This window comes from Saimiri boliviensis, chromosome 1 (genome assembly GCF_048565385.1).
Source record: "Saimiri boliviensis isolate mSaiBol1 chromosome 1, mSaiBol1.pri, whole genome shotgun sequence".
NCBI lineage: Eukaryota > Metazoa > Chordata > Mammalia > Primates > Cebidae > Saimiri > Saimiri boliviensis.
In genome coordinates, this window is record NC_133449.1 from 101906013 (window position 1) to 101926662 (window position 20650).

A 20650-nucleotide genomic window follows, 5' to 3' on the forward strand; every position below is an offset into this window, starting at 1 on the left:
CAGCTACCAGGAAAAAAAAAAAAAAAAAAAAAAAAAGACAAGCCCCACCTTCCCATCAGTACCTTTCCTAGCGCCGCCCTTCTGCGGCTCCTCCTTGGTGTGTTTGTAAGGTACTTTTATTGTGAGGTAACCCAGCCGCCAGCCTCAGTGGCACCTCTGGGCCTCATTCTGGAGGAGAGTTTGACTCGGTAAGATTGCCCATGGTAGCGCAGCCCGTGGCTGCACTGAGTCCTGTTTCCATTATTGGCAAAAGGGAGTCAGGCAGGAAACCCAAGGTAAAGTCTTTTCTTTTCCCTTGCCCTGGGTTTGGGAGATCAAAGGCATTCTTGCTCGTTGCAAGTAATTAGGAAAACACAGGCGAGTATAAAGAAGAAAATGAAAGGCAAGGTAGTCCCAGTTGAACAGAGGGAGATAACCAGGAATGACATTTCCAGGAATTGCCCTATATTTTGGGAATTTTTTCCTATGATTACCCACAAATACACATTTGCACATTTATTCTACATAAAATATAACGTGTGCACATTCAATGCCATTTTTTTTTTTTTTTTTTTTTTTTTTTGAGACCGAGTCTCACTCTGTCGCCCAGGCTGGAGTACAATGGCAAGATCTCGGCTCACTGCAATCTCTGCTTCCTGGGCTCAAGTGATTCTCCTGCGTCAGCCTCCCAAGTAGCTGGAATTACAGGAGTGCGCCACCACATCTAGGTAATCTTTGTATTTTTAGTAGAGACGGATTTTCACCATTTTGGCTAGGCTGATCTCGAACCGGTGACCTCCAGTGATCAACCCATCTTGGCCTCCCAAAGTGCTAGGATTACCGGCGTGACCACGGCGCGCCCGGCTGCCATCACTTAGGTGTGTTACATGTAGGAAATATCTAAGACCACAATCACTGTTGTGTGGGCTACCCCCCGCGTGCATGCACTCAGGCCCCTCTGGACGGACAATCGGGACCCCTGACCACTTATAGCTTTGGGAACACGCCTCCCAGCGGTCCGGAACCTCAGGGCAGGACTCGTCGCAGCAGCAAGTAGGACCCGCTGTGGGCGCACAGTCCACCTGATTGATCGTAACTACAAGTCCCAGCAGCCCCTGGGGCGGGGACTGCACGCCGCCACCGGAGTCCAGAGGGACTACAAGTCCCGGCAGGCAGGGTCTGGACGAAGGGACTACGAGTCCCCGAATGCATCGCTCGCAGCTTGCGCAGGGAACCCTGGGAGATGTAGTCGTTGAGCGAGCTAATGCCTATTCATTCCATCTCAAAGAAGATGCAAATTCTTCAGATAGTCCAGTGAGGTGAGTTTTCTCAGGCAGGCCAGGCACGTGGGCGAAAAATGGGGGGAAAAAAAGCCCTGGGAAGCCGATACCGTCGCGAGGAAAGCCAGGCTGCGCATGCTCACCGGGAGGCCGAAAGGGAAAAGCGCGCGGAGCGGGCCTCGCCGCCCGCAGGCCCCGCCCCTGCCCCGCCCCTGCCCCGCCCTCGGGCCCGCGCGCCCAGTGAGCCTGCGCGGAGGGCGGGGGCCGAGCGTCGCGGGGAGGGGCTCGCGGCGCCTGCGCAGAGCGGCGGCTTCTCTCGCGAGGACGGACGCCATTATCGCATCTCCCCGACAAACACCACGAGAATTCCGCAGCCCACACGGTAATTGCAGCTCCCGCAGCCGGTCGCGCCTCCGCCTCCCCCTTCCCGCGGGGCGAGAGCGAGAGCGAGATCTGCGTCCTCCCTCCTCCTCCTCCTCCTCCCGCCCGCCGGGCCGCCCGCGCCGCAGCGCCGCCGCCGCCAACTGTCCGGGCCGGGCGAGCGCCCCCAGCTCCTCGCTCCCCGTCCCTGGCCGCGCCCCGGAAGAGGGGCTCCCGCTTCCTCGCTTCCGCACCCCCTGCCCCGCCGCGCCCAGGCGTCCGTTGGGCCGCGGCTGCCGTAGCCCGGCCCGGGGGCCTCGAGCTCCCGATCTCTGCCCCCGGGCCGCGGCGGGGAGACGGGAAAGGCCTAGAGCCGCGCCCGCGCTCCCGAGGGGACTGAGGTCCCCCTAGGGGGTGGCTTCCGCCAGCCAGCCGGGAGCCACGGGCACCGTTTTTGTGCCTCCTCCGTGGCTGTGGCCGGGAGCCCGCGTAGCCCAGGACTTGCACACGCAGGCCTCCGGCGAGACAGCGAAGCGGGCGATCTCAGGGCTGCCCGGAGCTCGGCGAGGACCCCGGCCCGTTCCCCGGGGGGGCCCCTCCTCAGCACCTGTGTGCGATTTCTGTGATGTAGCCCCTAAGAAAGGTGGCCATTTGTTTTTCTGTTTTTCCCCAGGATGCAGAAAGTAGATGACATTCCATCCCCACTGTGTGAGCATCTTGGAGACAGTGCCTTGCTAGAGAGGACTGTTGTTTTTCCCTGATGACATGGGAGGGATTGTCTTGCTATTGGAGAAGTACATGATCCCCGAAGAACTGTGAGCAGGTGCAGCGAGTGTGGGCTTTGAAGGGTAGCGAGCTTGCACCTCCCCGGGGAGGGCCCGGGCCGCACAGTTGTTGATGTGGAACAGGTAATTGCTCTGTTTGGAGTTGCCTGTCTGCCCAGGAATGTACTCCAGGGCCTGATGGCGTTGGCGGAACTTGCGCTGCAATAAATAACCGATAAGAGGAGGCAGTCTTAGGGCACACTTTTAGCTGGAAGTTCTTGGGGGACGGAAAAATAGCTTGGAGTAGTGAGTGGTTCTGAGGAAGATCAGGAAACATCAAATAAAAACTAGATCTGGTCATTTAACACGCAGCTCGCAAATACCCAGCTAGAAGAAAACACCAAAACGAGGTAAAATTCTGTATGTAGGTCCATTTCCCCTGCCTTGCAATTAAAATAAGAATATATTCTTGGGAAGCTGTAGCAAGCACTACCCGGCGGGGAGACCTCCACCCAGGCTGCGCTGAAGCAGTGAGAACATGCCCAGATAGAAGAGCATAGTGGGTCTGGCGGGGGCGGTAGCCTACGGAGCCGAGCGCCTCGGGGCTGACAGTATTCCAGGTTGAAGGCCCCCAGCAGACTCTGATCCACGTATTAACAGGTGATTATTATTAATAAACAGGTGTTCTGTATTTACTTATAACTCGAAAATATTCCAGGTAGGCAGTTGTTACCCGCTTACCACTAATTGCAAACTGAAAGGTCCTCTCCACAAGGGAGCCACGGGGCCAGGGCAAACTTAATGTTTCTCAGCAATGTTGGATTCTGTCGTCATTGGTTTTCATATTTTTATTTTACTAGAGATAGGATTTAACTGTCCGCGAGGCTGGAATGCAGTGTGGTGATCTTGGTTCACTGCAGCCTCAACCTCCCTGGCTCAGGTGATCCTCCCACCACAGCCTCCCGAGTAGCTGGGACCACAGATGCCACCACACCTGGCTAATTTTTGTGTCTGTAGTATAGAGGGGATTTCGCCCTGTTTCCCAGGCTGTGACTTTAATCTTTTAAAAAAAAGAGCTTCAGGCTTTGGGGGGAGCTCCACATCTTGGCTCCTTGTCCGTGACCAGGAGGCAGAGGCTGCCCCCAGTCCGTAGATGAGGTGACCAGGCTGCAGGTGCACGGAGCCAGGGCTCCAGTTCCCTCTGTCTAAGCCGATGTTCTTAAAAAGCAAAGCCCATCGATTCAGTATTGTAATCAGCATAATGCACACAACAGCAATGTCAGTAGAAGATTTACCATGAAAAGTAGTGGTCCCCCGCCCCACCTCCCAGCCCCAGTCTTCAAAGTGTGGTTTCTTGAGGTCATGCTCCATAACTAAGTAAGCTGGTCTTTTTGTTGGTTTGTTTTTGAGATAGCATCTCCCTGTGTTCCACAGACTCTGCTCAGCTCCGGCGGCCCTCAGCCTCTTCAGTAGTAGTTGTTGCCCACGTGTGGGCTTTAACGTGCCCTTTAAGCTGATACTTCTTTTACTCAGCCTTGACTTTGTGTTATGATGGGTGACGGATCCCTTCTGTCACATGCCACCTCTTCCATCTCATGTACCCTATTTTCAGGATAGGGTCAGGTCCCCTCCTCCTTCAGCCTCTCAGCTTTTTCTAATCCTGATGGGTTATTCTTCAGCCTGCACATGAGCCAACCTGGTAATTTCCCTTCTATGGCTGGGTGTGTTCAGGACTCCATGTTTTCAGGTCAGCTCTGTTCATTTCAACATGAACCTCTGCCAGGTGCTCTTCCTCCTTGTGGAGAACCTTCTCTCTGCATCCTTTCTGATCGTCTCTTTGGTGTTCATGGCGTTTTACCGTGTGCTGAAGTGTGTGGATTCCTACTCCTGGTACTCCGACTCTGGTGACGTGTCCTTCAGCTCTGGGAAGCTCCCTTGTCGCGTCTGAGAAGGTCTTCCTCTCCTGTTCTGCCCTTCTGTCTTAGGAGTTCCTGTTCATGATGGACGTTCCAGAGTTTTGTCCTTATTCTTCCTTCTCTGCCTTGTTTGTTCTCATTTCTGGGAGAGAGCTTTAATATGTCTTCTGATCCTGTCTGAAGTATTTATTTCCACAAACAGGTTTTTTATTTCCAAGTGAGTATTTGTCTTGTTGCGTCTTCACAGTAGCTTATTGTTCTACAAATGCCTCATCTCCATGAGTGAGGAAACTAATGAGGATTCTTTTCAGTTCTCCTTTGTTCTGATTTCTTGTTTCCTCTAATGTCACTTAAAAAAAGTGTTGGCTTCTTGCTTTGTATGGCAAGTCCTCGTCTAATACTGACAGTTGCTGTTGTCCGAGGCCGGAGGAAGCTGGCGGAGAGCCCCGTGAGTTCCCAGGGGAGCTTGTGGCGGCGGGACCTGCAGTGCCAATTTGAAAATATTTTCTCTGGGCTGTTCTGCTTCTTTTTTTTTTTTTCTTTCTTTCTTTTTTTTTTTTTTTTTTTTTGAGACGGTGTCTCGCTGTCGCCCAGGCCGGAGTACAGTGGCACGGTCTTGGCTGACTGCAACCTCTGCCCCCCAGGGTTCAAGCGATTGTCTTGCCTTAGCCTCCTGAGTATCTGGGATTACAGGCACGCACCACCACACCTGGCCATTTTTGTAATTTTAGCAGACATGGGGTTTCATCATGTTGGTCAGGCTGGTCTCGAACTCCTGACCTCGTGATCCGCCTGCCTCCCAAAGTGCTGGGATTACAGGCATGAGCCACCGCGCCTGGCTGCTGTTCCACTTCTTTAGGAGGGCCCTTTTGCTGTCCGGGGAGTTAGCGCTTCTGTGTGGGACCCACCTGGCAGGTGTGGGTGTGGCCTGCCTGTAGGGCTCTTCGAGGCCTGGAGCCCCACGCCTGTGCCCTGCTTTCCCTTTGCCCTGACCTGGTTCTTTGTATGTGTCAGGCATTTGTGAGGCCCTCTCCTGCCTGTGTTCTTTCTTGTGGGTTTATACTGCTCTATTAAAGATCATGTTAATGGAGCGAGTGGAGGTCACCCATGTGGCCGGTCACTCCCCTTGGGCAGGAGTTGTGAAGTCTGCTGTATTCACTCCACCTCCTGCTTTCTTGTAGCCCTGGTACTTGCCCACGCCAATGGGATGAGGTGCCAAGTGAGTATTCCACAGCTGCCTCTGAATTGCAGTGTGGGTGGGTGGCTCTGGCCCTGTGGCCTTGGGCTGCCAGCACACCTGGGCAAGGCCCGGCAGACCCGTGTGGTAGCAGAGACCCTGACTTGAGGCTCCTCACGGGGGCAGTGTGCCATGGGCACCGTCTGCCTGGCTGGCTCCAGAGAGGGCCTGCAGGGAAGCAGTGGCGACCATACTGGGAGCATGTTCTGGGTGCATGTAGCCGACTGGCACTTGGAAGTTGTGTGTAGTGAGGTGAGTGCCATCTGCCAGAGCCTTGCTAGCGGAGCGAGCGGCCGGCAGCAGCCATCGGCATTGCTTGGGTGTTGGTAAGAAACAGACTTGAGGCCCCACCCAGGTTCTGATGCAGAATCAGGCTCTGTAGCTTGGTCAGCTGTTAGTTTTCAGGTAATTTTAGACTTTACAGAAAAGATGTAAAAGAATATTTCCGTGAGCCTCCCTGTTCTCTTTACCTGCTTCCCCTAACGCTGACGGTCTTACGTAACCAGCCATCTAGCTCAACGCCAGAAAGCTCAGGTCCGTGCAGCATTACTGCCTTGATGACAGACCTTCCTCGAACTTCGGTTTTCCACCCGTGTCCTCTGGCTGTTTCCGGATCCCACCCCGGACCCTCGCTGTGTGTGTGGCCGCCACACCTCCTCAGTGTCCTTCTGTCTGTAATGTTTACGTAGTCCCCAAGTATCTCGCCCAAGATCTTTATACATCACAAAGGGAAAAATAAAACAGTAGCCTCTCAGTGGAGAAACCCACGGCTGCTGTGTGACGCAAGCCATCAGGGCAACACCATCAGCCAGAGGGTGTGACACCAAGGCCCAGTGAGACACCCACCGCTCTAGCAGTATTGCCAGAGTGCAGGACCCTTGTGAGAAAATGTTGCACCCAAACCGAGGGGCGCACACCAGGACACTGGCCAGTGCTTTTCAAATGTGTCCATTCGTGAGAGAATTTACCCAAACTGAGGGATGCTCTCCAAACCCTGGCCAGCGCTGCTCCAAAGTGTCCAGGCCTTGAAAGACAGGGAGACTCGGAATTTGATGTAGCCGGGTGACCAGGTGAAGTGCGCACCCTGGTCCACACAGAAGGGCTTCGACGGGCCTCGACGGAGGGGATGAAGTGGGGGGTTGGGGGTGCAGGCACCGGTGCTGGGTGCTGGGCGGCGTGTCGCAGCGGGCTTTCAGACCCCTAGGCTTGTTAGCGTCAGGGTTTGTGGTTACCTTCATTGAATCTGTACAGATCCCCATGAGTTCAGTTATACGATTAAGTGAATTATGTGACATGATGTTGCAAGGCTGACCTTAAAATGTCCGTGTAACTCATGGTACCTGTTTAGCCACTTAAATCTAGAGAAAATTAACATTTCCTTGTTTTGAAGAAAAGACTTCTGGGGGAAAGTAAATTTGAGGGTCTCAACGAGACTGCCTCAGATGAAAGTTTTAGAAAGTCCTCCCTGTGCCTGAGGTAGATAAACATGTGTGTTTTCGCACGGATGGTGGAGGTAAACATGTGACGTCGTGACTCGGTCAGCAGACATGTCCTGAACCATCTGGAACTTTGGCGGCTGTGGGAAGGAGTTTCAGGACGTTGAGGACACTATTGGCTGGAACCACGCTGTTGCCATTTGCTTTGAAAAAGCTACGCTAGTTTTGTATGTGGGCTGTGCCTGGGCCCCTGAGCCCCCGAGCCCCCGTGGGAGAGTGGGCTGAGCCTTCCCAGCCTGCAGAGCCTCGCCCAGCTTTCTGCGTCGGCCCTGTGCAGCTGATGGGCTCGCTTGGGACTGTCTGTCCTACAAGACTCCACTCTGCCCGCCGCTTTGGAGGAGAGGACGCCTCCATCCTCAGGGAGGAGAGAAAACCTTCCCCCACCCTCTGTCTTGAGCCCTGGGCACAGGATGCAGTGCGTCCCAGAAGCCCCTGTCAGGGCGCCAGGACTCTCAGAGAGATGAGTACCCCAGGGCCTCCATGGTGGTAGCCTGCGAGTGTTCTTTGGTTGAAATGTATAGGAAGTGTTAACTCCTGAGCTGCCAGCAGATGGTGTGCTGAGATACTATGCAGGCACAGGAACTTGATTCCTGTTGTGAATGAACCCTCTGCACCTTCCACGTCCGTGAGTAGTCAGGAGCCATCCGATTGGATGAGACATTTTGGACAGTCAGCTTCCATGGCAGAGCGGATACCAGGACTCGCTGCTTCCCCTTGAGGAGTGTCTTGGAAAGGGCTCGGTGGTGGTGATGGAGGATGGCATGGTGCCCCTGGTTGGAACCCTAGGTGTCCAGCTTACAGCACGGGAGCTGTGGAAGGAGGAATCCAGTGGAGGCTAGAGCAGGCTGCAGTTACACCTGAGTTCAGTGGGCGGGAGGGGCGGGTGTGGGCATCGGCTGCCGTTACCTCTGCCCTGCCTGGCCGAGGTCACCTCCTGTCATCGTTGAGCCCAGATCCTCTGTGGACCAGGTGGGCTGTGGCAGCCTAGCCGGGTGGGCTGGCGTGGAGTCCTGTCAGGAGGCCTGGATGGTTCTGAGCCAAGCCCACAGAGGCCAGCAGCAGGCCTTCAGTAGCAGCCATTTACCTTCTGTGTCTGACAGCACGCAGTCGTGGCCTGGAGTGACTTTCCTTTTCCCTAGAGATGGAGAGTCATCAAATATCTTGAAAGAAAGCTTAATCTTTCTGGAACTAGACACACATTTGGATGGAACGGGGAGGGAGAGTTTGGTGTGTGTGCGGTTGGCCTTTCCTCGCTGGTGTGAACGTGCCTCCCTTGAATGTGGCCAACACCTTCAGTTTACCAGATGATGTGGGCAGAGGGACTGGGCCGTGGTCTCTGCTGCTGCCATGGCACGCTGCAAGCTCCGTGGGCGGTAGGTAGCCAGGAGTACCACCACTGCCAGCCTGCATTTTGTGCCAGAATGCTTCCCTGAGATTCAGGAAGTTCACACACTGCGTGTTTGTAGACGGAATCTGACAGAGAGGCTGGGTACCGTGTTTTCCCGCTGACAGTTGTGGCTTTCAGTGGGCGAACGCAGTTTGCAATAATTGGTCTGTTGTCTTAGAATTTTTGGTTATCCCTTTGTTGTGTGGTGTAGGTCATGTTAGGTGGTGGTCGTCGGTCATTTGTGCCAGGCGCCTTCATGTTCTTGAACTCTTGAGTCTTTAGAAACTGGCACTGGTCTTACTTCGAGGGCATTATTTTTCATAATTTGGGTATGAACCCAAATCAGTTGAGTGGGGCATGGCTAGCATTAAGAATACTGGATACAAAGGAGCGCCTTGGATAAACAGGAGCGTGCTGGAGTGGCAAAGGGTAGGTATCCACTCAGGAGGCTTTGGTAATCCAGATGAGTGGATGAGCAACTTCTTGGAGGGCCCAGTTCAGAGTGTGTGGAAACCACTCTGCTGTGATGTGTGTCTGCTAGCTGATGGTTACACACAGCCTTCGATGGAATTTGGGTAACTCTGGATGTCGTGTATAAAGCATTTTTTAAAGACCATTCACCAGGCCAGGCATGGTGGCTCATGCCTATAATTGCAGCGCTTTGGAAAGTTGAAGCTGGAGGATCATTTGAGCCCAGGCGTTGGAGGCTGCAGGGCTGCAGTGAGCCATGGTTGCACCACGGCACTCCAGCCTGGGCAGCAGAGTGAGACCCTGTCTCAGGAAAAAACAAAAAAAACCTTTCCCGTAAGCCACTTGTTTAGGGGTTGCTGTAGTTTAGCATGTAGTCTCTGATCCAAGTTGTTTATAATTTCTGTGGAGGTGAGACTAAAAACCTCGTGGTAGAAAAGAACCCAGCTAGCTCAGGGGCCCAGACTTGCAGCCAAGCCTGCTGGCAAAGAGACAGGCCCAGAATGATTGCACGATTCGGGATCTGTCCGTTGCAGAGAGAGAGAATTCTCATAGGGGCGGGAGTGAGGGGAGCAGAGGCTCCTGGGAGGGACCTCAGCATGATGTTAGCACACCGGGGCCTGGATGGTGGCACCATGCATGCCCACGATGGAGATCACTGATGGATCCCAAAGGCCCAGGATGGGATGGCATGCTTTTCTGCAAAGGGTCAGAAAGAACGTTAAGTGTTTTTGGCTGCATGGGGCGTGTGATGTTGCGTGTCACTGTGAAGCCACTGGACTCTGCCACTGTATTGATAAGGAGGCATCTTATTTGTGGACACTGATAATTGAGTTGTATGTAATTTTCTCATGAAATATATAAATATATATTTATACACATATATGTATTTTTGTTATTTCTCTGTTTAAAAACATAGAACCCATTCGTGGCTCACAGGCTGCGTAGAAGCAGATAGAGAGACCTGGACTGGGCTGTGGGCCCTCACGTGCCACCCCCGACCTAGAGTGTGTTTGCTCCGGGAAGGAATGAGACGAGGTTGTGTAGTGAAGCAGTGGCTGGGTGGGGAGAGGCCTGGGGCGTGAGCCTGTCCTCGAGGGAGGCGGTTCACCAGGCTTGGTGCTAGCAGGCTGTCTAGGGAGGAGGCCCGTGGAGGAGCAGTGCTGCTCAGCCACAGGAGGGCTTGGTGGGCATGGGCTTCCTGCTGCAACCTGTGTGGTTTTGGGAGGGACACATGGAGTGTCGGGGGATGAAGGAGATGGCCAGGTCAGAGTGTGGTGGCAGAGGGCTGATGCCACTCTTCAGAGTGATGGTCGCCAGGGGACTTGGTAAGAGGCCAGGTCCTCGGTGAGGGGGTGCGGAAGGTGAAAGCGGGGTGATGACGGCGGGGCTGCAGGGTGGTGGGCGGGACTCCTGGTGGTTCTTGGGGAGAAGGGTAACAGGGAAGTGAGGGGGGTTCAGCTGTGGAAGTGCTGGGATGGCTGTTCCAAGTGACCACGGCCTAGACGGGTTGAAACCCTGGACTGAAGAAAGTGCCAGTGAGAGGCCAAGGCAGGAGGTAGAGACCTGGGGGTGACAGGTGTTCACTGCATCTCCTACCCTGCCCTGGGAGATGATCCCCAGGGGCACCTTCACTGGGGGCTGGCCCTCATAAACACCAACCGAACCCCCTGCCCACCTTCTGGGGGCTTCTGGAGCAGAGAAGGGGCCTCGAGACCGTGAAGAAGGTCATAGGAAGGGGAGATGCAAAATGGTGGCGGAACACAGGTGCCGATGCCGCCAGGAGATGGCTTGTGGGGCTTTCATCTGACACCTAGGGGGTGAATTTCAGTCTGGTGGTGGATTTAGAACTACATGGTTTGCTTGAGATTCAGCAAGTGGGAAGAGACCGCGTTTGAGGATGGGCTTGGGCGAGGGTTTGCAACGTGCTGGAAGAGTTTGCCAGGCAAGGATTTGGTTGTAGCAGGTAGGTCACATGATATATTGGGAGGGTTTTGTTATTTTTATCCTAAAGATACACTTGTTTGCAAACTTTTTATTTTGGGACAGTTTGAGATTTATACATGTGTGGCAAAGATCATACATGGAGTGCCCTAGGCCTGGTGTGCAGTTTCTCCATTGTTAATGATACTCACAACCGCAGTTCACGGCACAGTGTGTGATATGCCCCAGCCGACTCAGCAGTGTGAGCTGTTTCACAAAACCAGTGATTCTGCTCTGATAAAACAGAAAGTCCATGGAAAGCACTTCTGTTGCATTTCCAGGTTGCGTGGTGAGGGACTATCTGAGTTGCTAGTTGAACTAGCTGCTTTTTTCATGTAACGCTATAAAGAATAATTGACTAATTATTGACATATCTTACTAAATGAATGAAGTTAGCCTGTCACTTCAAAGAAGTCAACTAACAATGTTTGTTGCCAGTGATAAAATTTGAGCTGTCAAGTGAAGCTGGAATTTTGGACAGCTTATCTACCACCGTGAGCCTGAAAGCTCCCAGCGAAGCGGGTGCCGGTGCTAATGTTGATGAACCATATGCTTTTGATGTTACAGAGTGAACAGCATTTGGGAGAGCTGCATAACCCGGTGAACTGATATTTTCCCGATGATTGATGCCGGATCGTGCCTGGGTGAAAGATCCATTTAAAGTACAAGTCAAGCCAGTGGATTTTAAAGCCATAAAGTACAGAAAGCTCATGGACATGCTTCAGATTCCACATTGCAAACAGCCTTTAAGGAGAAACAAAACACATGTTGAATTTGGGTGTCGTGTTAAAAAAGAATCTCCACAGTTACCTGGAGAGGCTGTTCAAATACTTTTCCCTTGTCTAACTCCATCTCCTTGTGAGGCTTCATTTTAGTTTATTTTTTATACTTTTTGTAGAGGCAGGGTTTTGCCATGTGGTCCAGGCTGGACTCGAACTCCTAGCCTCACACAATCTGCCCTCCTGGGCCTCCCAGAGTGTTGGGATTACAGGCGTGAGCCCCCGAGCCCGTTGAGGCTGCATTTTTGTCATATGTGTCGGCAGCAGACCGCAAGTGGAAGCAGACAGGACACTCTAGTTGCTTTCAGTTAAGCCGGGCATTGGAGACTCAGATGTGAAGCTGTGTCCCTCCTCTCATTAAGTTGTTGCTGCTGTTCTGTGGAAGCTATAGTTATTTTTCATAAAACATGTTTTGTATGTGCTATGATTTGAATGTTTGTCCCCTTTGAAACTCGTGTTGAAAATTAATCCCCAGTGTCACAGTATTAAGAGGTGATTGGATCACAGGGCTCAGCCCTCAGGAATGCATTAGCCCATTCATAGATTAATGGGTTCTCCTTGGGGGCGGGGCGGGTTCATTAGAAAAGCCAGTTTGGCTGTCTCTGCTATCCCCACCGGCAGGAAGGCCCTCCCCAAATGGGGCCCCTGGACCTTGGACTTCCCAGCCTCCTGAACTGTAAGAAATAACGTTTCTTTATGTAATGAATTACCAGTCTCAGATACTCGGTTATAGTAACAGAAAATGGACTAAGACAATGTTAATATGTAATATGTTGATTTATTTGATTTTTTTGATTTTTTTTTTTTTTTTTTTTTTGAGACGGAGTTTCGCTCTTGTTACCCAGGCTGGAGTGCAATGGCGCGATCTTGGCTCACCGCAACGTCCGCCTCCTGGGTTCAGGCAATTCTCCTGCCTCAGCCTCCTGAGTAGCTGGGATTACAGGCACGTGCCACCATGCCCGGCTAATTTTTTGTATTTTTAGTAGAGACGGGGTTTCACCATGTTGACCAGGATGGTCTCGATCTCTCGACCTCGTGATCCACCCGCCTCGGCCTCCCAAAGTGCTGGGATTACAAGCTTGAGCCACCGCGCCCGGCCTGATTTTTTTAATGAATTAAACTTTTTGTTCTGATTTCAAATGTAGTAAATATTGATAGGTATAATCTTTACATTTGCAAGCTCTTCAGGACCCTCAGTAACTTTAGGATGGTGAAGAGGGCCCTGAGGCCGGAACATCGGACCTACTTCCTGCTACTTCCTGAGAGCCTACGCGCTTCTTGAAATGTGTCCCTAGAAATGATGGCTGATGATGTGCCCAGGTGAAATGATGCATGCTCATGCGCTCAGGATTGGAATCTGACCACTGACTTACATATTTGAATTTTTCCCCTTTTTCTTACAAATACACATTCGGGGGCTGTCTTAAAGAAAAAGCAGTATTAGGTTGGGCCTGGTGGCTCCTGCCTGTAATCTTAAGGGAGGCCAGGGCAGGTGGATCATGAGGTCAGGAGTTCGAGACCAGCCCGGCCAAGATGGTGAAACCCTGTCTCTACTAAAAATACAAAAAATAGCCGGGCCTGGTGGTGCATGCCTATAATCCCAGCTACTTGGGAGGCTGAGGGAGGAGAATTGCTTGAACTCAGGAGGTGGAGGTTGTAGTGAGCTGAGACCGCACCTGGGCAGCAGAGCTAGACTGTCTCAAAAAAAGAAAAAAAAAAGCAAAAGCAGTGTTGTCTGAATGTCCCCGAGCCTATGTGGAAGCCCTCGGGAGAAGCGCTCTTGCTTCTGATCCCCGCTTTGTCTCATGTCTGGTCTGCCGTTTACAGTCTTCTTTCCCATTGTTTCCCACTCCTCCTTTCACATTCCACTTCAGACTGATCTAGAGGAAAAAAAGTAAGCTGAGACCTTTCCACATCTCAGTTTAATGAAAATGGACTTCTTTGTGTCAGTCGATTCTGTCTTTCTCATTATTTCTCTGTTTCTAGACTTACATCCCCAAAGGGTCTGACTGAGTGGAATGATTAATTTCTTGGCAATCTCCTTGTTTCTGGAGATTTAGCGTTTTACCATTCACGACCTAGTCTCTTCTTTAAATGGGCGTTGCCGTCCTAATTTTTAGGGTCTTGTGGACCTGCCATTTCCAACTTAGGTGGCCTGGGAGTCTCCACATGGAAGCCATCCGAGAAGGGCGGTAGCGTGAGCTGGGGACGGGCTGGGAGCTTGGAGGCTGTGGTGCTTCCTTGTCACTTGACCGTCCCAAGAGTCTTTGTACGATCGCATGCACTGTGACTTGTGCTTAGGCTTGTGTTCTGCTCGTGCTTGTAGTTCACCCAGTTCCTGAATGCAGCGCAGGCCAGGCCCTTTGCTAACTTTGTGTCACCAGGGAATATACTCAGTTCATATCTTTGTCATCTGTAAAGTGAGGTGGGCCCTTCAAGATATGTAAGGAATAGCTATGGCTGTGGAATGCATCCTTTGACACGGCCCCCCTGCGTGGATCTGATGACTGGTAGGTACTGTGATTCACGCCCTGTCAGATCCCTGCCGGGAGGTGACACTTCTGGGCTATATTGTTCCACTTCCTGTGGAAATAACCACGTCCAAGTCAGATGCAGCATTAGGGGTTTTCTTAAGGGTTGATAGAAGAAACAGCTCTATGAAGAATGTCTGCCCTAAAAATACTGATGGGAAAAAAATTTGTTCTGTCGTAACACCCCTAATGAAACATGCGTGTGATGTGGCTTCCGTAGCGGCGGTGAAGATCAGATCCCGGTGTTGAAGGAAACACGAGTGCTGAGCGCAGGGAGTCTTGCTTTCCGTTTCTTGCCGCTTTTTTCATGTGATGAGTACTGATAACCTATAGCGTTTTGTGTTTTAACTTCTACTGTTAAAGCTAAGTTTTATGCCCAGTTACAGTGGGTTTCCTTTTAATGGCCTTTTTTTTTTTCTCTTTTAATGGGTTTGTGCTTTTGTTTTATGGGTGTCCAAAAATCTTTGGAGTAGTAACAGCAAAATGAAAGTGGCTTTGCAGTTGTCTGACCTGATGCCCAGCTGCTGTTAGCCTTTGCTGACAGTTGATGGGCACCGTCCATCAGCCGTGTCGCTCACACTAATTCCTCATTCACCAACTCAGTAGTTAGATTTGTGACTTAATCATAGCACAGTCCTTATTGAAATCAGGACACAGGCACAACACACTTTGAAGATCTGAATCCGTGGTTTTCAAATAGAATTTCTGACGTTCATCATTGTGCTTCGGGGAATGCCATCAGTGGTGGGTTCTCACTGGATTCATCACGGGCGTATTCACTGGGCGTGGTGCGGGCCAGGCACATGCGGGCCAGGCCCTGTGCCTGGCCGTCAGAACCGTGACGCTGATTCCTGCCCTTGTGGAGCTCACCTTCTAGCAGGAGACATTAAGCAAGAGAACGCTTTAAGATGTGTGGCAGCTGAGACAGTAGAGTAGGAGAGATTGTCATGCGGCTCAATGCCGAGGTGTCCAGGAGGCATGCAGGGGTGGCCAGCCCCGCGGCAGTGCCCTGAGCTGGGTGTGTCCCTGGGGAGCTCAGGGAGGCCCAAATGGAGAGGCGAGTGAGCGGCAGGGAGGAGAGCCCAAGGGGCTGCGGAGGTCCCATGAGACAGGGAACCCCTGGAGGGCTTGGAGCAGGTGAAGGCACTGCCTGGCATGTTTTTATGTGACCCCTTGAGCGCCCGTGATCGGGATCACAGCAGAGGTGTGGGTGACAGACTGCCACATGTGAGCCAGGTCTGAGGTGCTGGCCTGGGTCCAGGCTGGGAGCGCTGGGCTGGGGAGACAAGGCCAGGTCGGGGCGAGGGAGGGGAGAACCCAGGAGGATGGAGGTTTTTGGCCTGAGCGGGAGAAGCAGGTCGGTTTGGGGCGGGTGCCAGGAACTCATTTTGGACGTACTAGAATTGAGATGACCACCTAGGGTGGAGATGTATTTGCAGCCACAGGCTGATGAGCCGCCAGGTTAGTGCTGACTGAGCAGAGGTCCCAGGGCCTTGCCCAGGGCATCATCAAGTCAGAAAGTGAATGTGGGACAAGCAGAGAGACAGAGGAGCGGGGGCCAGGCAGGGAGGACAGCTTGGGGAGGATGGGGAGGAGCTGGAACGAGCTCCGTCAGGCCCTGTGGTGGGGAGAGTGCGGGCAGTGTCTGGGCTGGAGCTGAGTGACAACCCAATGGGTGGGATCTGGAGGGGACGTCAGCACAGAAAATGGAGATCACAAGTACAGGCGGGGCTTCTGAGGAATTTTACCTGAAAGGGAACAGAGAAATGGGGCTGGGGCTGGAGGGGCAGATGGGGAGGTGGCGGCAGCGCTGGGGAAGGGTGTGCGAGGGTGATGCTGAGGGCTGCGCTGGAGTGCTGACTGCCTGCTCGGTCCCTGGCCTGAGGAGGCAGGACTGGGCACTGTTGGGAATGCAGAGGGAGGAGAGCCGGATCATCACGGAGCCTGAGGAGCCTAGGCCCAGGAGCAGGGGAGAGTTCACAGGGCAGGGCTGGCTGGGGCAGGGCGCTTGGCGTCAGGTGCACCTGAGGTTGATTAGAAGTAGTTTCTCTCCATCCCTGCCCTGATGTGTGAGTCCCCATGTCTTGGTGGCTGAGAGGTGGATTTAAGGCAGGGTTAAAGATGGTTCTGTAAAGTTTATCAAGATCTGATGTAGTTGGCCTGGCCTGTAGACTCATGACTTTGTTTTAGAAACAGTTTCATGGTAATAAATAAGTAATGCTTGCATATGGAAAGCCAGCAGTCCAGGAGGGCGGATTGGACCAGAGAGTGGGGGCATGGTTGCAGCGTCCCTTCGCTGGGTAGCCTGAGGTTTGCCATCTGTCATCCCTGACTGTCTTGTACATTTGCACAGATGGACAGATCACCACACACGGACACCATGTTTAGGGTACAGAGTTGGGGTCATTGTCCGTACCGCTGTGCAGCTTTCCATTTGTATTCCTTTCTGTCACTGTCATAAGCTGGAGATCTCTGTTTTGGTTCACGTAGTTGGATCAGTCTCATCCGTGGGAATGACTGTAGTGTTCGACAGTGGATGTGTGTGGATTCTCCAGCATTCCCGTTGGACAGAACGTTGAGGGTGTTACTCTGGGCTGTCCGCTCTGTTTTCCCATGTGTACCCTGAGCCCTGCACCTCTTGCGGGACGCGGTAGGGCTGTGAATAGTTGCCACGGTACGAGACTGGCTTGAGCGTTAGTCTCAGTCCAGTTGTTTTATTACATTACACTGGACTAGCCCCAGGACTTCTGAGAAATGGCAAATTTAATTTGCCAAAATAGCAACCGCAGGCGTTGCTCTCTTCCAGTGTTCTTGGGCTTGTTGCCTCCTTTTTTTCTATTGAAATCTTTACTGTTAGCAGAATTTTAAGTGACTCTTGATCCTGGCAACAGAGGCGTTTTGAGTAAACAACTCCAGTGATGTGTGGTGTCCTCATTTGGAAGACGTTAGGGTTCAGGATTTTATGGTGAGTTCAGAGTATTTTCTTAGGCCACTTGCAGAGCTTTTAGAAACCGGTAAAAAGCTTGAATTGGGCATTTAGACCTATTTCCTCCAGTTCCTTAAGAGAGGCAGGAATTTAACCTGGACTCTCTGGACCCAGGGCCGTGTGTGGAAGGGCTCAGGGCATGTCCTTTAGTTTAGTCTGGTCGCACGTGGTGGGCTCCAGAATACCTTGTTTAGAACCAGGTGGTTGGTTAGGTTATTTTTCTTTGCTTTGAGGAAGTCCGAGGCAGGCAGCCTGGGCCTATATGGCAGCTCCGTAGACGGGAGGGGCCTGGGTTCCTTCCTCCTAGGGCTTTGCTACACCTCGTCAGCTCCTTCCACACCTGCAACCGTGGGGTCGAGGTGCATGGAAGAAGGGACAAGGCCACAGGCTAGTGCCCCTGAGGGAGGTTTCCCCAGGTGCTGCCATATGCCACTTCCAGGCTTGTGTCACTGCCTGCTCTGGGACAGGCTGGAAGGGGAGTCTGTATCTGGCAGCCCCACGCCCCTAGTGTCGGGCTTTTCCATGAGCTCTGGGGAGAGCAGGTGCTGGCACCAGCAGCCAGCAGTCTCTGGGATTAGGGAAGCCTCAGAAACTTTGCAAAGTTTTGGCTGTCTGTACTATTTCCTGGAAAAGGTTCTTTATTTTTTGTATTTTTAGTGGAGATGAGGTTTCCCCATATTGGCCAGGCTGGTCTCCAACTCCTGACCTCAGGTGATCCGCCTACCTCTGCCTCCTGAATACAGACGTGAGCCACTGTGAGCCACCGTGCTGGGCTGGCAATAATAATTTAATTCTACATTTTATTGTTTTTTGGTTTTTGTTTTGTTTTGTTTTGAGACAGATCTTGCTCTGTCGCCCAGGTTGGAGTGCAGTGGCATGATCTCAGCTCACTGCAACCTCCGCCTCCCCTGTTCAAGCAATTCTCCTGTCTCAGCCTCCCAAGTTGCTGGGACTACAGATGCCCGCCACTATGCCTGGCTAATTTGTTTCATATTTTTAATAGAGGTAGGGGTTCAACGTGTTGGTCATGCTGGTCTCGAACTCCTCACCTCAGGTGATCTGCCCACCTTGGCCTCCCAAAGTGCTGGGATTATAGTCATGAGCAACACTGTGCCTGGCTGGAAAAGGTTCTGTAGGTTTTTTGCTTTTTTTTTTTTAAGGTTCTGAAAGGAATCTGTGACCGCAAAATGTTTTAAATGCACCAATGCCAAGGTTTATTGGGTGGTTTTTAACTGAGGACTACTGGTTTCATTAAGAAGTTTAGTTGACTGGGCACGGTGGCTTATAGCTCTAATCCCAGCACTTTGGGGGGCCAAGGCGGGCGGATTACGAGTTCAAGACCTGAAGTCAGAAGTTCGAGACCAGCCTGACCAACATGAGGAAACCCCATCTCTACTAAATATACAAAATTAGCTGGATGTGGTGGTGTATGCCTGTAATCCCAGCTACTCAGGAGGCTAAGACAGGAGAATCACTTGAACTCGGGAGGTGGAGGTTGCAGTGAGCCGAGATTGCACCATGGCACTCCATCCAGCCTTGGTGACAGAGGGAGACTCAATCTCAAAAAAATAAAATAGGTAAATAAGAGATTGAATGTCTTTTCATACTTTCTTTTTCTGTGAAGTCATTTTCATTTTCTTCAGCCCACCTTTTATTAGGTTGATTGGTCTTCTATTGCTGTGAAAGAAAGAATTTAGCTTTTTGGCTTATGTATAGCAAGTGTCTTTTTCCCAATTTGTTTGAATTTTGCCTTAAAAGACCCTTTTAATTAAATATAAAACTAACATAGAAAATCCCATAAAATAAACTAGGCCTTAATTATTATATAGTGGACACCATTGTAACAACCCCGATCACGACGCCGCTGCCTGCCAGCCCCCCTGGCCTGATAATGCCTCCCGGCAGCATGGTCCCTGTGGGCCCCTTAGCTCCAGCTGTTACCCTGACTTCTAGGATCAATCACTCACCTGTTAGGGTTGTACTACCCAAATGTGTCTTCCTTGACACCGTGGTTGAGTTTTGCCTGTTTTTTTTGTTACCGTTTTAAAATCTCCTTTAGTTATGCATTCCCCAGTGGTCTCCCTGCATCTCCATATGATTGATTGATTGATTGATTGATTGATTGATTGAATGGATCATTTGTCTGTAAAGTTTCATAGTCTTTTTTCTTTTGAGACTTAGTATCGCTCTGTCACCCAGGCTGGGGTGCAGCAGTGCGATGTCTGCTCACTGCAATCTCCACCTCTCGGGTTCAAGCGATTCTCCTCTCTCAGCCTCTCTAGTAGCTAGGATTACAGGTGTGTGCCACCACACCTAGCTAATTTTTGTATTTTTAGTAGACAGGGTTTTACCATGTTGGGCATGCTGGTCTCAAACTCCTGACCTCTGGTGATTGACTTCAGGTGATTCACCCACCTTGCCCTGCCAAAGTGCTGGGATTACAAATGTGAGCCACCGTGCCGGGCAGAGATTCCTAGTCTTGATTTTGATTTCGCTGTTTGCATTTCTGTGGTGTAGTTAGCATGTTCTTCTGGCCTCTGTATTTCCTACAACTTAGGAAATGTTAGGATTCCAGAAGCTTAATTAGATTAAGCGTTTTTGTTTTTTCAGTAGGGGAGCCTCCCAGATAGATGGTATTGAGTTCTTCATTAATGAGGCAGGTAGTGTATGTTTTTGTTTTTCTGATGGTAACAGCCACCACTGTTACTAGATTCTTAATTCATCAGGGACTGCAAAATGATGACTGTTCTTTGGTTGTAATACTTTTATACAGAGAAGCATTCGATTGCTTATGATTTGGTTTTTCAGTGATATGATTTGTGTAGGAAGGCAGAATAAATGCTTGCTCTTTTCTTTTTATTACTATTAAAATTAAAGGCCACTGGGTGCGGTGGCTCACGCCTGTAATTCCAGCACTTGGGAGGCCGAGGCGGGCAGATCACAAGGTCAGGAGCTCGAGACCAGCTCCTGACCAACATGGTTAAGCCCTGTCTATACTAAAAATATACAAAAATTAGCCAGGCGTGGTGGCACATGCCTGTAATCCGAGATACTCAGGAGGCTGAGGCAGGAGAATCACTTGAACCCGGGAAGTGGAAGTTGCAGTGAACTGAGATCATATCATTGCACTCCAGCCCTGGCAACAAGAGCGAAATTCTGTCTCAAAATAAATAAATAAATAAATAAATAAATAAATAAATAAATAACAAAAAAATTAAAGGCTTAGTGATACGAAATAATGAATTTAAAAATATTTCCCTTTCAACCTAGTGAAGTTGTTACCCTTGCTGTTGGTCAGCTTTTTTTCCGTCTTTGGCCAGAAGCCTCTTCGCCTTGGCCCCCAAGTCCTTTAGATAGAATCCTGACTTTGATGGCGTCCTTATGTCTGATCTAACAGGGTGTTCTAGGCTCATCTTGCATATTTCTTTTCTCAGATCTGGAATGAGCCATTTTTCCAGGAAGCCTTGGTTTCTTCTGGTGAGAA

At 51.2% G+C, this 20650-nt stretch overlaps 1 protein-coding gene across 16 annotated transcripts in view; it reads left to right on the top strand.

Moving 5' to 3' along the window:
- Positions 1–1552: 1552 nt before the first annotated feature.
- The window catches only part of BANP (BTG3 associated nuclear protein), a 127814-nt gene continuing 108716 nt past the window's right edge, over positions 1553–20650 (top strand). For 5 of the 16 annotated variants that reach the window (XM_074401196.1, XM_074401178.1, XM_074401183.1 and 2 more), the window contains exon 1: positions 1669–2327. In XM_074401196.1, coding sequence (XP_074257297.1) covers positions 2307–2327 — 21 coding nt within the window. In that variant the 5' untranslated portion in view covers positions 1669–2306. The other 11 variants (XM_074401170.1, XM_074401174.1, XM_074401187.1 and 8 more) reach the window with 8 other exon arrangements.